General features: G+C 42.3%; 1 protein-coding gene across 3 annotated transcripts in view; it reads left to right on the forward strand.

The window, feature by feature from the left end:
• rrp1 (ribosomal RNA processing 1) overlaps positions 1 to 15,467 on the forward strand; it is a 160,494-nt gene that overhangs the window by 36,637 nt on the left and 108,390 nt on the right. For all 3 annotated transcript variants that reach the window (XM_077537132.1, XM_077537131.1, XM_077537133.1), the window contains exons 5-7: positions 7,956 to 8,017; positions 8,111 to 8,240; positions 8,555 to 8,619. In XM_077537132.1, the coding sequence (XP_077393258.1) occupies positions 7,956 to 8,017; positions 8,111 to 8,240; positions 8,555 to 8,619 (257 nt within the window). The remainder of the gene's footprint in view (positions 1 to 7,955; positions 8,018 to 8,110; positions 8,241 to 8,554; positions 8,620 to 15,467) is intronic.

The raw sequence follows: 15,467 nt of genomic DNA on the forward strand, positions 1-15,467 counted from the left end.
TGGGTAAGGCGTGAGTTTTGGAACTGAAAAGCTGGAAGAGCTCATGGCTTGAATTGCTGGAATATATTGAAGTTGGAACGAAGTCAATTGGATGAATAATGTAGAAGTAAATGAAAAATGTAGAATGTGGGAAATATTCGGGTACGAAATCGTGAATTGTGGGTAAGGCGTGAATTTTGGAACTGAAAAGCTGGAAGAGCTCATGGCTTGAATTGCTGGAATATATTGAAGTTGGAACGAAGTCAATCGGATGAATAATGTGGAAGTAAATGTGAAATATAGAATGTGGGAAATATTCGGGTACGAAATCCGGAATTGTGGGCAAGGTGTGAATTTTGGAACTGAAAAGCTGGAAGAACTCATGGCTTGAATTGCTGGAATATATTGAAGCTGGAACGACGTCAATCGGATGAATAATGTGTAAGTAAATGGAAAATGTAGAATGTGGGAAATATTCGGGTACGAAATCGGGAATTGTGGGCAAGGCGTGAATTTTGGAACTGAAAAGCTGGAAGAGCTCATGGCTTGAATTGCTGGAATATATTGAAGCCGGAACAACGTCAATCGGATGAATAATGTGGAAGAAAATGTAGAATGTGGGTAATGTGCGGGTACGAAATCGGGAATTGTGGGTAAGGCGTGAATTTTGGAACTGAAAAGCTGGAAGAGCTCATGGCTTGAATTGCTGGAATATATTGAAGTTGGAACGAAGTCAATCGGATGAATAATGTGGAAGTAAATGAAAAATGTAGAATGTGGGAAATATTCGGGTACGAAATCGTGAATTGTGGGTAAGGCGTGAATTTTGGAACTGAAAAACTGGAAGAGCTCATGATGGAACATATTGAACTTGGAACGAAGTGAATCGGATGAAAATTGTGGAAGGAAATGTGAAATTTTGAATCTCACATTAAGAATACATGGGGAAAAATCGGGTACGAAATCGGGAATTGCGGGTAACACGTGAATCGTAGGAATAAGAGAAATGGAAGCGATGTAGGCACGAATATTTGGAATCGTTTGAAATTGGAACGGAGTGAATCGGGTGAAAAATGTGGAAGTAGAAGCTGGACAAAAAAGTGCGAGGAATAAAATATAAGAATAATAATAATAAGAACTAGAAATGCCATTTCTGGGGAAATGGCGTGTGAAGGCTGGAGAGCTGAATGAATACCTGTGGAATGATTTGGAATAATGTTGAATGATGATGAATGATATTGAAAGATATTGAATGATATTGAATGATGTTGAATGATACTGAATGACATGGAATGAGCTTAACATGCTGAAGTTGGAATGGTTTAAATTCATCCAGAAATCTAGAAGCAGTTGAAGGAAGATAAATACCACAAAAGTAAAAATAAATCAGCAAGAAACAAGAAAACAAGGAAGAAATCAAGTAAGAAATGGAGGAAGTAGCAAGTAATCGGGTAAGCAATGGAGTAAAGTGAGAAGAATTAAGTAAGCAATGACGTAAGGAGGGTAGAATCGAGTCGCAATGGTGTAAGGAGTGGCAAACTTAAGCAATGGAGTAATAGTCACTCTGTTGAAATCCGGTCACATTTGCATTAGTATACTAAGCTAGCATTAGCATGCTAAGTTAACATTAGAATTAATATGCTAACTTAGCATTAGCATGCTAAGCTAACATTAGCATTAGCATGCTAACTTAGCATTAGCATTCTAAGCTAACATTAGCATTGCTATGCTAAGCTAACATTAGCAGTAACATGCTAACATTAGCATTAGCTAGTTAAGCTAACATTAGCATTAGCATTTGATATGAGGTCACTTCCTGTTGATATTGGTCACTTCCTGTTCAGGTCGGGGAATATCCTGGCAAGAATCACACGCATACCTAATCAATTGGCCAAAATGGCCACCGCCTTGGGAGGCCAGGTTGGCGAGAAACCTGGGCATATCATTTGTCTAAAATGGCCGCCGTGCATGGTAAGTTGGAAAATGGCCCCCATGCGTGGTAAGTTAGGTGGTAAGATGGAAGAGCTCATGAGGTGAAATGGTGGACTATATTGAAGTTGGAACGAAGTCAATCGGATAAATAATGTGGAAGTAAATGGAAAATGTAGAATGGGGGAAATATTTGGGTAAGAAATTGGGAATTGTGGGTAAGGCGTGAATTTTGGAACTGAAAAGCTGGAAGAGCTCATGGCTTGAATTGCTGGAATATATTGAAGTTGGAACGAAGTCAATCGGATGAATAATGTGGAAGTAAATGAAAAATGTAGAATGTGGGAAATATTCGGGTACGAAATCGTGAATTGTGGGTAAGGCGTGAATTTTGGAACTGAAAAGCTGGAAGAGCTCATGATGGAACATATTGAAGTTTGAACGAAGTGAATCGGATGAAAAATGTGGAAGGAAATGTGAAATTTTGAATCTCCCATTAAGAATACATGGAGAAAAATATAGTCACTCTGTTGAAATCAGGTAACATTTGCATTAGTATACTAAGCTAGCATTAGCATGCTAAGCTAACATTAGCATTAGCATGCTAAGCTAACATTAGCATTAGCATGCTAAGCTAACATTAGCATTAGCATGCTAAGCTAGCATTAGCATGCTAAGCTAACATTTACATTAGCATGCTAACTTAGCATGAGCATTAGCATGCTAACATTAGCATTAGCATGCTAAGTTAGCATTTGCATTAAGCTAACATTAGCATTAGGATGCTAAGCTAGCATTAACATTAGCATGCTAATCTAACATTAGCATTAGCATGCTAAGTTAACATTAGCATTAACATGTTAGCATTAGCATGCTAACTTAGCATTAGCATTCTAACATTAGCATTAGCATGCTAACATTAGCATTAGCATGCTAACTTAGCATTAGAATTATACTAATCTAACATTAGCATTAGCATGTTAATCTAGCATTAGCATTAGCATGCTAAGCTAACATTAGCATTAACATGCTAACTTAGCATTAACATTAGCATGCTAACCTTAGCATTAGCATGCTATCCGAGAATTAGCATTAGCATACTAAGCTAACATTAGCATTAGCATGCAAACTTAGTATTAGCATGCTAAGCTAACATTAGCATGCTAAGCTAGCAATAGCATTAGCATGTTCAGCTAGCATTAGCATTAGCTAGCATTAGCATGCTAATTTAGTACTAGCATGCTCACTTCCTGTTGATTTCAGGCCACTTCCTGTTTAAATCGGGTCACTTCCTGTTGAAATGGGTCACTTCCTGTTGATTTTAGGTCACTTCCTCTTGATTTGAGGTCACCTCCTGTTAAAATCAGGTCACTTCCTGTTAAAATCAGGTCATTTCCTGTTGAAATTGGGTCACTTCCTGTTGAAATCGGGTCACTTCCTGTTAAAATCAGGTCACTTCCTGTTGATTTCAGGCCACTTCCTGTTGAAATCGGGTCACTTCCTGTTGATATGAGGTCACTTCCTGTTAAATTCAGGTCACTTCCTGTTAAAATCAGGTCACATCCTGTTGATTTCAGGCCACTTCCTGTTTAAATCGGGTCACTTCCTGTTGAAATGGGTCACTTCCTGTTGATTTTAGGTCACTTCCTGTTGATATGATGTCACTTCCTGTTGATTTTAGGTCACTTTCTGTTGATATGAGGTCACTTTCTGTTGATATGAGGTCACTTCCTATTGATATGAGGTCACTTCCTGTTGATATGAGGTCACTTCCTGTCGAAATCGGGTCACTTCCTGTTAAAATCAGGTCACTTCCTGTTGAGTTTAGGTCACTTCCTATTGAAATTAGCTCGAAATGGCGGAAATCCTAGGCGTCCCTAATCAATTGGCCAAGATGGCCGCCACCCTCGGTGGACGACGTGGCGGAAATCCTAGGCTTCCCGAATCAATTGGCCAAGATGGCCGCCGCCCCCGGTGCGCGACGTGGCGGAAATCCTCGGCGTCCCTAATCCATTGGCCAAGATGGCCGCCGGCCTGTGGGTCCAGGTTGGCGAGAATCCTGGGCATATCTAATCATTTATCCAAAATGGCCGCCATTCATGGTAATTTGGAAAATGGCCGCCATGCGTGGTAAGTTCGGTGGTAAGATGGAAGAGTTCATGATGTGAAATGGTGGAATATATTGAAGTTGGAACGAAGTCAATCGGAAAAAATAATGTGGAAGTAAATGGAAAATGTAGAATGTGGGAAATATTTGGGTACGAAATTGGGAATTGTGGGTAAGGCGTGAATTTTGGAACTGAAAAGCTGGAAGAGCTCATGGCTTGAATTGGTGGAATATATTGAAGTTGAAACGACGTCAATCGGATGAATAATGTGGAAGTAAATGTGAAATATAGAATTTGGGAAATATTCGGGTACGAAATTGGGAATTGTGGGTAAGGCGTGAATTTTGGAACTGAAAAGCTGGAAGAGCTCATGGCTTGAATTGCTGGAATATATTGAAGTTGGAACGAAGTCAATCGGATGAATAATGTGGAAGTAAATGAAAAATGTAGAATGTGGGAAATATTCGGGTACGAAATCGTGAATTGTGGGTAAGGCGTGAATTTTGGAACTGAAAAGCTGGAAGAGCTCATGATGGAACATATTGAAGTTTGAACGAAGTGAATCGGATGAAAAATGTGGAAGGAAATGTGAAATTTTGAATCTCCCATTAAGAATACATGGGGAAAAATCGGGTACGAAATCAGGAATTGCGGGTAACACGTGAATCGTGGGAATAAGAAAAATGGAAGCGCTGTAGGCGCGAATATTTGGAATCGTTTGAAATTGGAACGGAGTGAATCGGGTGAAAAATGTGGAAGAAGAAACTGGACAAAAAAGTGCGAGGAATAAAATAGAATAAGAATAACGGGAATGGTGTAGAATAACATATGTGTGAAGGCCTCCAGCCTTCACACAATAACGGGAATGGTGTAGAATAACATATGTGTGAAGGCCTCCAGCCTTCACACAATAAGAATAACGGGAATGGTGTAGAATAACATATGTGTGAAGGCCTCCAGCCTTCACACAATAATAATAATAAGAATAACGGGAATGGTGTAGAATAACATATGTGTGAAGGCCTCCAGCCTTCACACAACTAGAGCTGCGAGCAGCTATAAAGGGCCCTCGCAGCCCGGGCCACGTTGGGGTACTTGCACGTTGGGGTACTGGCACATTGGGAGCAGAGTTTCTTTGTAAATGGCATAATAAACCTTTACATGTGGATTTTTCTTTTGCCAGGTGTGATGAGTGTGTCAAGCTCAATGGGTTTTGGTGAATGTTAAGATCTGCAAAAATCAGTGTACTTTTTTATTTTTAGGGAATGATTTGCCCTGATTTGTATTTTTTGTAAAAGTATATATACACACATCATCGCTCGTACTCATTGCACAATGTTGCTGTTATTGTCCATAGAGGCTATCAAAAATAAATACAACAAAATAAAAAAGTATGTATGTTTGGATAAGTCTGATGCCAGTGAACATTTTGAGTAGTGGAAAGTAAAAGAATATTCATAAATGACTTAGTTATAACACGAGTTACCAAATTTTGTTCAAAATACCGTAAGTGGTGTTTTTTTTTTTTTTTTTTTTTTATGCGTCGAGGACTAGGTGGCGCTGTATTTATAACTGAATTTTGTCATGGAGATACCTTCAGGCCTTGACGATAAACATACATGTCAAGTTTGGGATTTTTTGGAGCATGTATCGGGGAATTATTAAGCATATCCTTTTTCAGTGCGAAACACAAATTTTGATGCCGCGCCCTCATCATATAGTATTTCCAAAAGTCAAGATTTTTCCGTCTGTTGTTGGCTCAGGTCTTGGCATGGTCCAAGTCAAGTCTTAAGTCAGTCGGATAAAAACGTGTAGGAGAAGAGAACATTCAGTTATATATGCAGCGCCACCTAGCCCTTGAGGCATGAAAAAAAAATACCCCACTTACGGTATTTTTACAAAAATTGTAAACTCATTCTCAGTGTGATAACTAAGTCATTTATGAATATTCTTTTACTTTCCACCACTCAAAATGTTCACTGGCATCAGACCAATCCAAACATATGTATTTTTTATTTAGTTTTATTTATTTTTGATAGCCTCTTTGGACGTTAAAAGCAGTACCGTGAATGAAGGATATGCTTAATGCTTAAGTCCGCGGTACATGCTTCAAAAAAATCCCAAACTTGACATGTATATTTATAGTCAAGGCCTGAAGGTATCTCTATGACAAAATTCAGTTATGAATACAGCGCCACCTAGTCCTTGAGGCACAAAAAAAAAAAAAAAAAAAACACTTACGGTATTTTGTACAAAATTTGTGAACTCATTGTATTATAACTAAGTCATTTATGAATATTCTTTTACTTTCCATTACTCAAGATGTTCACTGGTATCAGACCGATCCAAACATATGTACTTTTTTATTTTGTTTTATTTATTTTTGATAGCCTCTATGGACAATAAAAGCAACATCGTGCAATGAGTACGAGTGATGATGGGTTTTTATACTTTTGGAAAAAATACCAATCAGGTCAACTCATTCCCAAAAAATAAAAAAAGACGCTGATTTTTGCAGATCTTAACAATCACCAAAACCCATTGAGCTTGACACACACATCACACCTGGCAAAAAAAAATCCACATGTAAAGGTTTATCATGCCATGTTCAAAGAAATTTTGCTCCTAATGTGCCAGTACCCCAACGTGCGAGTACCCCAACGTGCAAGTACCCCAACGTGGCCCGGGCTGAGAGGGCCCTTTATAGCTGCTTGCAGCTCTAGTTTCTACTTGTACTCTTTTATAATGCTTTTAGGGTGACTTTTTTTTTTTTTTTCGTGTCCCATACACATTAATTGAACACCCTAAATTGTCCCTAGCTGAAAATGAAAATAATTGTAATAATTTGTCCCCAGCCAGCTGGAATGGGCTCCAGAACCCCCACAGCCCTTGTTAGGAATAAGCAGTTAAGAAAATGGAGAAGAAATTGATTTCTATGTAGACTACTGCATACAGTGATACCTCGGCTGACGAACGCTTTAGCTCACGAACTTTTCGCCTCACGAACATTAAATTCGCGAGAATTTAGTCTCTGCTGACGAACTACTTTTCGGCGGACGAACCAAACCACGCGGTCGAACAGCACCACGGTGGCGGCCACGAGAAGCTGACGCACGCTCACGGCGTCCCAGTTCGTCACCCACTTTCTTTTAGTGCGGACGCGGTTTGTGTTTGATAGACATTTTGAGTGTACTTTTGCTATTATGGGACCGAAAAAGACCCCACCACAGGCTAGTGTTAAGCCTAATGCTTACCAGCGAGGGACGGCGATTCGGCGGCGCGTTTGCATTGTAGTCAATGGCGTTCGCGCCACTAAAAAAAGCGAAAGTGCCATCACGTACCTCAAAAAAGGAGAAAATCGTGCCACGGCTGTTTAGTCCCAGGAAAGAGGTGAAAGTAGTTGGCGGTGCTCACTTTTTGTTGACTCGCTAAAGTGCTCCACTTCCTTGTTCACCAAGGGACACACCTCCTCCGCTCCGGTGAGCACGAAAGTGCGAATGAGCGACAACCGTTCCATAAACACTCCGTAGAGTGTTTGAATCGGTGAAACGCTCGCGAATGAAGTAAGTCTACCATTGCTACTATCCTTAAGAACTACCATCACAAAGTAAAATAAAACGACTTTATTATACAGTACAATTTATTTCTTTAATTACAATACAATAGCACATTTATTATACATAAAATAAGGTATATTTTTGTGTAGTTTTAAGGCTTATTTAGTAGAAAATTATGTTTTATAGGGACCTGGGAACGGATTATTCTCATTTTAATGGTTTCTTATGGGAAATAAATGTTCGGAAGAAGAACTTTTCGGCTTACACACACTCTCTGGGAACCAATTAAGTTCGTGAGCCGAGGTATCACTGTATTTCTATGCACTGTATGTGTGCGTGTGCATGCATATACTGTATTGTGGCCCTGCTTTTTATATTACAGCTGGTCCGCTTCATGTTCAAACAAACCTTTGAGATGCTCAAGAGAAAACACTGGGACAGCAGGTAACCTCTAAAAATTGTCTTTCACAACTTTTGTAGTGCGTCATAACTTGGGCTAAAAGTCATATATATTATGCTCTTGTTTTTTTTTTCCAGAGTGGTTGCAAGATTTCTGGAACTGTTTGCTACAGAGTTTCTGAACAATGGCAATGATGCACCTGCTGGTCTGCAGCTCCATATCTTGGACCTTTACTTGACTGAACTAGCAGCCGTGGGTTCATCAGAGGTAAAGTTATGTTCAAGAAGAGTCATTTGGAATATGAAGCGTAGACATAGATATTGGCCTAACTTATTTTGTTGATACTGTTGAAGGGTTTCAATTGAGGCATTTACTAAACAGAAAATTACCAAGTGGGAAGTTTTTTTTTTCCTTGAACACCAATTCACTGTTAATGGCAAGGTTACAGTAATATTATAGAGCTTATATTTGAATGACCCATCAGTTATAGAATATTGTGAAACAAATCTAGAGGAAATATTCATGAATGCTAAAAAAAAAAAGGTAAATTGTGATGGTCCTCATTACATTTTTCCCTACAGCTCACTGCTGACCAAAACCTGAAGTTCATAGAGCCATTCTGCAAAACAGCAGCCAAAACCAAAGAGTAAGTCCAGCACTCTTCATTTCCTTTGCTTGATATGTCAAGATATACATTAAATAAAACGTATTTACCGACTTTAAAATGGGAAAAAGACTTGTCTATAGTTCCGGAACCAGACTTTTGGACCCAAATCTGTGAAAATGTATTTAAAATGACCAAACAGACAAATTTGCAACTTATCCAATATAAGATACTTCATAGAACATATATTACACAATATATGATGAAAAAAATGGGACTCTCTGACTCCGACATTTGTCTCCAGTGCTCACAAAACACTGCCGATACTTATCTTCATGCTTTATGGTCATGTACTCCAGTGCTGCATTTCTGGACTAAAATCTTGGAAAAGCTCGCTGATATATTAAACTGTAGGCTTCCTTTATCTCCAAGATTGTGTTTACTAGGTAACTTAACAATAACTGAGCTACCATGTAAACAATCTCAATCTATATTTATAGCCCTTACTATTGCTAAAAAAATAATCCTTGTCAATTGGAAAAATAAACAATCTCTAAATATCGACCACTGGTTAAACTTACTAATAAATTATATCTCAATGGAAAAAATCTCTGCCTTAAATAAAAATCAAGTATCAAGATTTAAACAAATATGGTCTATGTACATAGAATATTTTAATCTCAATTTGGCAACTTAATCCTGCCAAGATTCTGCCTGTTAACGAGAGCCACCACATCGTTACAACTTCTGTTTTCGCTGCTTCTGTATTTGGTATTTTGTATCTGATTGTTTTTATTTTTATATAGTCAGGAACCTAGTTGCTGCTAGTGGGCTCGAGCATACCACACTATACGACACTATACTCATTAACTCCTTAAGATCTATTTCTAGTGGGCACTAAGCATCAACACTTGGTTTTACTGCATGCTAATTAGTCAATTTTCTTGACGCCGTCCCCTGTGGTCGGGCGGGGGTGGTTCTGCCCCCCGTTGTCTGCTCGGTGGCGGTTGCGTCTTGGCCGCTCCCTGGGCCCCCTGTGGGGTGCGGTGTTGGGGTGCTTCCCCTGGTGCCCGGGGCGGTGCCGTCCCGGCGCGGTCCGCTGCTCCGTGCCCGGCGGCGCGGTTCGGGGTGGGTGGGCCTCCGGTGTGCCCCGTGGTTCCCTCTCCCCTCCCCCTTCCCCCCCCCGTCGCCTCTCCCTCCTCGCCTCCTCCCGCCCATCCTCCTCTGCCTCCCGGTCCCTTTTCCCTTGTCACCCCCCCCCCCCCCCCCTCCTGCCCTGCAGCCGCCCTTTCGCCTTCTTGTCGTCTCCCCCCCCCCCCCCCCCTCCCCCCCCTTCCCTGTCTGCCATGCGGCCCCTCCCCCTCCCTCTCCCTGGGCCTGGGGCTTCCTCCCCGGCCCGGGCGTCGGGCTCCGGGGGCCGGGCGAGGGTTTGGGGCCTGCCCCACTCCAGTAGAACTCCTGGCGCCCCGGGCGGGCTCCGGTGGCCGGTGGGCTGTCCGGTAGCCCTGCTGCGCTGGCTGTCCGCCCATTGTGGTGCCGGGTGGGGGTGCTGGGGGGCGGGCGTGCCACCTACACCCGCCGGGTTGGGTGAGGCCCCGCTGGTCGCTCCTCTTACTCACTTCACTAGCTTGCACTATACACTTTGTAAATATACACATAGGGCACACAACACATTTCTTGGTGGGGTGGGGAAGGGTGGAAACACCGTCTTCACCCTTCAACTCCCCTCCAATTTTAATGCACCTCACGTCCAAGGGGAGGGGTGAGTTGGGGCGGGGAGCCATCAGAGGGGATGGACTGCAGTGCCTGGCAGCGCTGTGGTCCCCCCATTTGTGTCCCTGCCCCACCACTTTGTCCCTCCATTCCCTTTTTTAATGCACCACACATATACATATTCATTTTTTTTGGGGGGATACGGGTGTGTCGGAGTAGGGGAAATTTTTTCCCTCTGCTCCGACTCACCTGCTCCCAATTTTAATGCACCACACGCACACACTTGTATATACACTGGGTGGGGCCACATTCACGGTGTAAGGGTAGAGCTCGCCAGTCGGCGAGCTGGCGGACTCAGTAACAGGGTTAGGTGTCACTAGTACTCTGGCGTGACGACCGGGGCCTCTCCCCACCGGGCTCGGTGTTCTGGTGTTCCGCCTTCTCCCCTGGTGCTTCCTCCTCTGCTTCCCCCCTCCCGCCGCTGTGCTACTCTCGCGCGGCTGGAGGTGGGGTGGGCACATCTTCCCTCTCTGCGCTGCTGCCCGGTGCCGGTTTCCGGGGGGTGGGGGGTTCTCGCGGGGGGCCGGGTTCGCGGGGGGGGGGGGGGGGGGGGGGCGGCCGCCGGGTGGGGGGGGGGGGGCTTGTTTGGGGGGGGGGGGGGGTGGAGGTATGGGTGGGTGGGGGGTTGGGTGCTGGGGGTCGGGGTGTGTTCGGGGGTTTGGGGGTTGGGGGTGGTGGGGCCTGGGTCGTGGTGGATGGCGGGTTTGGGTGGGGTGCGGGGGGGTCGTGGGGGGATGGGGGCTGGGGACCAGTGGGGCGCTGTGGGGGCCCGCTGGGCCTCTTTCTGTGGCCTTGGGCTCGGGGGTGTGGGCCGGGGCTGGGGCGGGGGTGTTCCGGGTGTCTGGATCGGCTCGCCGACCGGTGTCCGCTCGGGTGGCTTGGGGGTGGCCTTGGTGCTGCCGCGGCCTGGGGATTCCGGGGGGGGGGGGGTGCTCGCTTTGCTGGACCGCGGTTGACGGCTTCTTTCTTTGGTGGTGGTCCTTATGCATGCCAGATCCGTCGCACCAGCATCTACTGAAACTCAACAGAAGTACCCTCTCCCTCCCACAGCCCCTTGAATCAGTTGGTGCTGGTGTCTGTGGTTCTCACTTTGCTTTATCTATCCTTCCCTCCTTCCTCTCTTTAGTTTTTCCTCTGGTCACTTGAGATCTTAATTTATTAGAAGTATGAGGTTTCTGGGGTTGGCATAAGACTCTGGTTTTGTAACCACGTAGGAGGGGTCTTGTTGGTGCTGGACTTCACTTTGATGGATTGGATGTACTGGCTTCTATGGATCTCACTCTGCCTTATCGATCCTTCCCTCCTTCCTCTCTTTAGTTTTTCCTCTGGTCTCTTGAGATCTCGCTAAATTTGCTGGAATTTAGAGGCTTCCGGGGTTGGCGTAAGACTTTGATTTTGTAATCATGGGGAAGGCAGGAAGTGTTTGGTCGGTGCTGGATTTCACTTTGATTTACCTTTCTTTTCTCTTTATTTCTTTTTTTTCTGACCTTTTCTCTGGTCTCCTGACCATTTAAACCTCACGACTCTGGCAAGATTCTTAAGTACCTGGTTAAGGCGAAGGGTAATGGGATATTTATAAGGTTTTAGGTGAATGAATGAGTATAAATTTATACGTATTTGCACGCACGCACGCACGCAAACACACGCAAACGCACACACGCAAACGCACGCACGCAAACGCACGCACGCAAACGCACGCACACATACACACACACACAAAAAAAAAAAAAAAAAAAAGAGCAATGATGACAAGACGTTGAATCGGTAAGACTACCGAATGAACAATTCTGAGCTCTTTAAAAAAAAATAATAATAAAAAAATAAAAAAAGATATACATTATAATACATTTTAGGATGAAAATTCCTCAACACCATTTTTCTGATTGTTGCTGATTTTCTAAAAACAAAATCTGATTTCTGTACTTTTAGCATTTTAGAAATTTTTCAAATATTGATCGAAACCTTGGTTCACATATGACCCTATTCACTAACAAATCAGTCTTCAAACAAATTAACAACAATTTTGTTTAACCCTTGTGTCCTTTTTGACCAACTCTTAGCTATTTTGCATATTACTCTTTATATTTTCATAGGTAAAAAATATCAAAAATTTACTTGTGGATCTGAAATTTCTCCCAGATTGGCTGCTGAAAGGATTCCCACATACGTTATTGAGATTCTTTCATCTTACTTATTGCTTTCAGCATTCCCACATATGTGGTTTCTAACCTTTATTATTATTTAGGGCCCGAGCAGCGACCCCTACGAGGTCCCTCTTGTTTTTGTAAGAATTCTTCTTCTTCTTCTTCTTATTCTTCTTCTCCGTAAACGATCGCATTTTTGAGGACCTAAACATTTACAAAAACTCACCAAACTTTGCAATCTCTTCGGGCCCGGCGAAAAATGTGATATTATGAAGTTGTCATAACAACGTGACTCTATAGCGCCACCTAGCGTAGAAAAATAAAATCCAATCCCGGCCCGTTTGACCTAGAGCTACGAAAATTGGCAGGCACGTGTAGCACCACGAGACGCACAAAAAGTCAATTGGGACCATGTACCTAAAATGTACAGGAAGTGAGCTATGAATTTTTGAATGTCCAATTTTGGCCGATTTTGGCACATTCACTGTGGTCATGCTTTTTCCCCCTTTACAAACATTTTTCGTCCATGCAACTTAATAGTCACGGCCTGAAAACATCGATATAATAAAATTCAGTTATACATATAGCGCCACCTAGTGGTTACAATAAATGTCATACTTTATGTTTTTAGTTACTGTGCTGAGCTCGTTGAAGGGATCCAGTTGAAAATTGGTCAGAAAAGCCTTAAGATGTTGATCATGCCCACACCGAATATTGTAACTTTTCGCCAAAGGGCGTGGCCGTTACGGTGCCACAAAGTCTGAAGATTTTTCGTGATAATAAAAGTTGCTTTAACTTGACCCAGATGATCCTATCTTCTCAAAATTTCGCACATTTGATGAGAGTCCAGTCCTTAAGACATCTACGAACTTATATTTCATCTTACTTATAGCGCCACCTAGTGGCATTTTTTTTCTTATAAATTTTCACAACACGAAGTTTGTGAGTTTTTGCGAAACGATGTGGGCGTGGCTATGCACTGTTCGCCAAGAAAACAACACCGATTTTGAGGGTCTAAACATGCACAGAAACTCATGAAACTTGGCACACACATCTGGCTTAGAAAAATGAGTAATATTTTATCATGTAGTGTGGTATTTTTACAAAAATGACTCAATAGCGCCCCCTAGAAATTTTTAACGAAGCAGCCCCGCTTGTACGTTTAAGCAAGATCTATGAATATTTATGTGTATGAGGGAGCCCAAGACCTACAAAAAAGTCTCTTGGACCCATATGCTAAAATGAACAGGAAGTGAGCTACGAATTTTTGAATGTCCCATTTTTGACGATTTTTGCACATTTACAGGGGGCACACTTTTGCCCGCTTCTCCTACACGTTTCATCCGACTGACTTCAGACTTGACCTGGACCATGTCAAGACCTGAGCCAACGACAGGGGGAAAATTCTTGACTTTTCTAAATACTATATGATGAGGGCGGGGCATCAAAATTTGTATTTCGCAATGAAAAAGGACATGCTGAATAACTGCCCGGTACATGCTCCAAAAAATCCCAAACTTGACATGTCTGTTTATAGTCAAGGCCTGAAGGTATCTCTATGACAACATTCAGTTATATATGCAGCGCCACCTAGCCCTTGAGGCATTAAAAAAAAATTACCCCACTTAGGGTATTTTTACAAAAATTGTAAACTCATTCTAAGTGTGATAACTAAGTCATTTATGAATATTCTTTTACTTTCCACCACTCAAAATGTTCACTGGCATCAGACCGATCCAAACATACGTACTTTTTTATTTTGTTTATTTTTTATTTTTGATAGCCTCTATGGACAATAACAGCAACATTGTGCAATGAGTACGAGCAGTGATGTGTGTATATATACTTTTACAAAAAATACAAATCAGGGCAACTCATTCCCTAAAAATAAAAAAGTACACAGATTTTTGCAGATCTTAACATTCACCAAAACCTATTGTGCTTGACAAACTCATCACACCTGGCAAAAGAAAAATCCACATGTAAAGGTTTATTATGCCATTTTCAAAGAAACTCTGCTCCCAATGTGCCAGTACCCCAACGTGCAAGTACCCCAACGTGGCCCGGGCTGCGAGGGCCCTTTATAGCTGCTCGTTCTTCTTCTTCTTCTTCTTCCTCTTCTTCTTCTTCTTCTTCTTCTTCTTCTTCCTCTTCCTCTTCCTCTTCCTCTTTCTCTTTCTCTTTCTTTTTCTTTTTCTCTTCCTCTTTCTCTTCCTCTTCCTCTTCATCCTCCTCATCATCATCCTCCTCATCCTCATCTCCATCTCCATCATAAACGATCCCATTTTTGAGGGACTAAACATTTACGAAAACTCACCGGGCCCGACGGAAAATTTGATATTCTGACGTTGTCATAACAATGTTACTCTATAGCGCCACCTAGCATAAAAAAATAGAAACCCCGGCATGTTTGACCTAGAGCTACGGAAATTGGAGGGCACTTGTAGCACCCCGGGACGCACAAAAGGTCAATTGGGACCATGTAGCGAAAATTTACAGGAAGTGAGCTATGAATTTTTGAATGTGCAATTTTGGCCCATTTTTTGCACATTCACTGTGGTCATACTTTTCCTTTTTCTAGTTTTTTTTTTTTTTTTTTTTTTTTTTTTTGGCGGGGAAATCAATATTTTCAAGTTAGGTGTGTTTCAGTGATTGACAAAGTGACAACGTAAGATGGCTTCACTTCTCGCTATGGTGAGTAAGTGGCATTGTGAGTCCATTCATATACAAGTCCATGGATGTGGCTCACCGTAGTCCAAGAGGTTTGTGTGAAAGCGGAACCACGTGGAGAATTAGAAGGAACATTGCCGCTGACGAGTTTACTATTTAAAGACAAAACATGCCATTCCTCCAGTTTAGCTAATTTCAGCCATGGATATTGTTTGCAGCTGCATCTAAATTCTGTCATGTACTAAAGCCTCCTGCTTGATTGTATTATTACTGTAGACATTACTGATTATTATTCTCTTCACA

This window comes from Festucalex cinctus, chromosome 11 (assembly GCF_051991245.1).
Source record: "Festucalex cinctus isolate MCC-2025b chromosome 11, RoL_Fcin_1.0, whole genome shotgun sequence".
NCBI classification, from domain to species: Eukaryota; Metazoa; Chordata; class Actinopteri; order Syngnathiformes; family Syngnathidae; genus Festucalex; species Festucalex cinctus.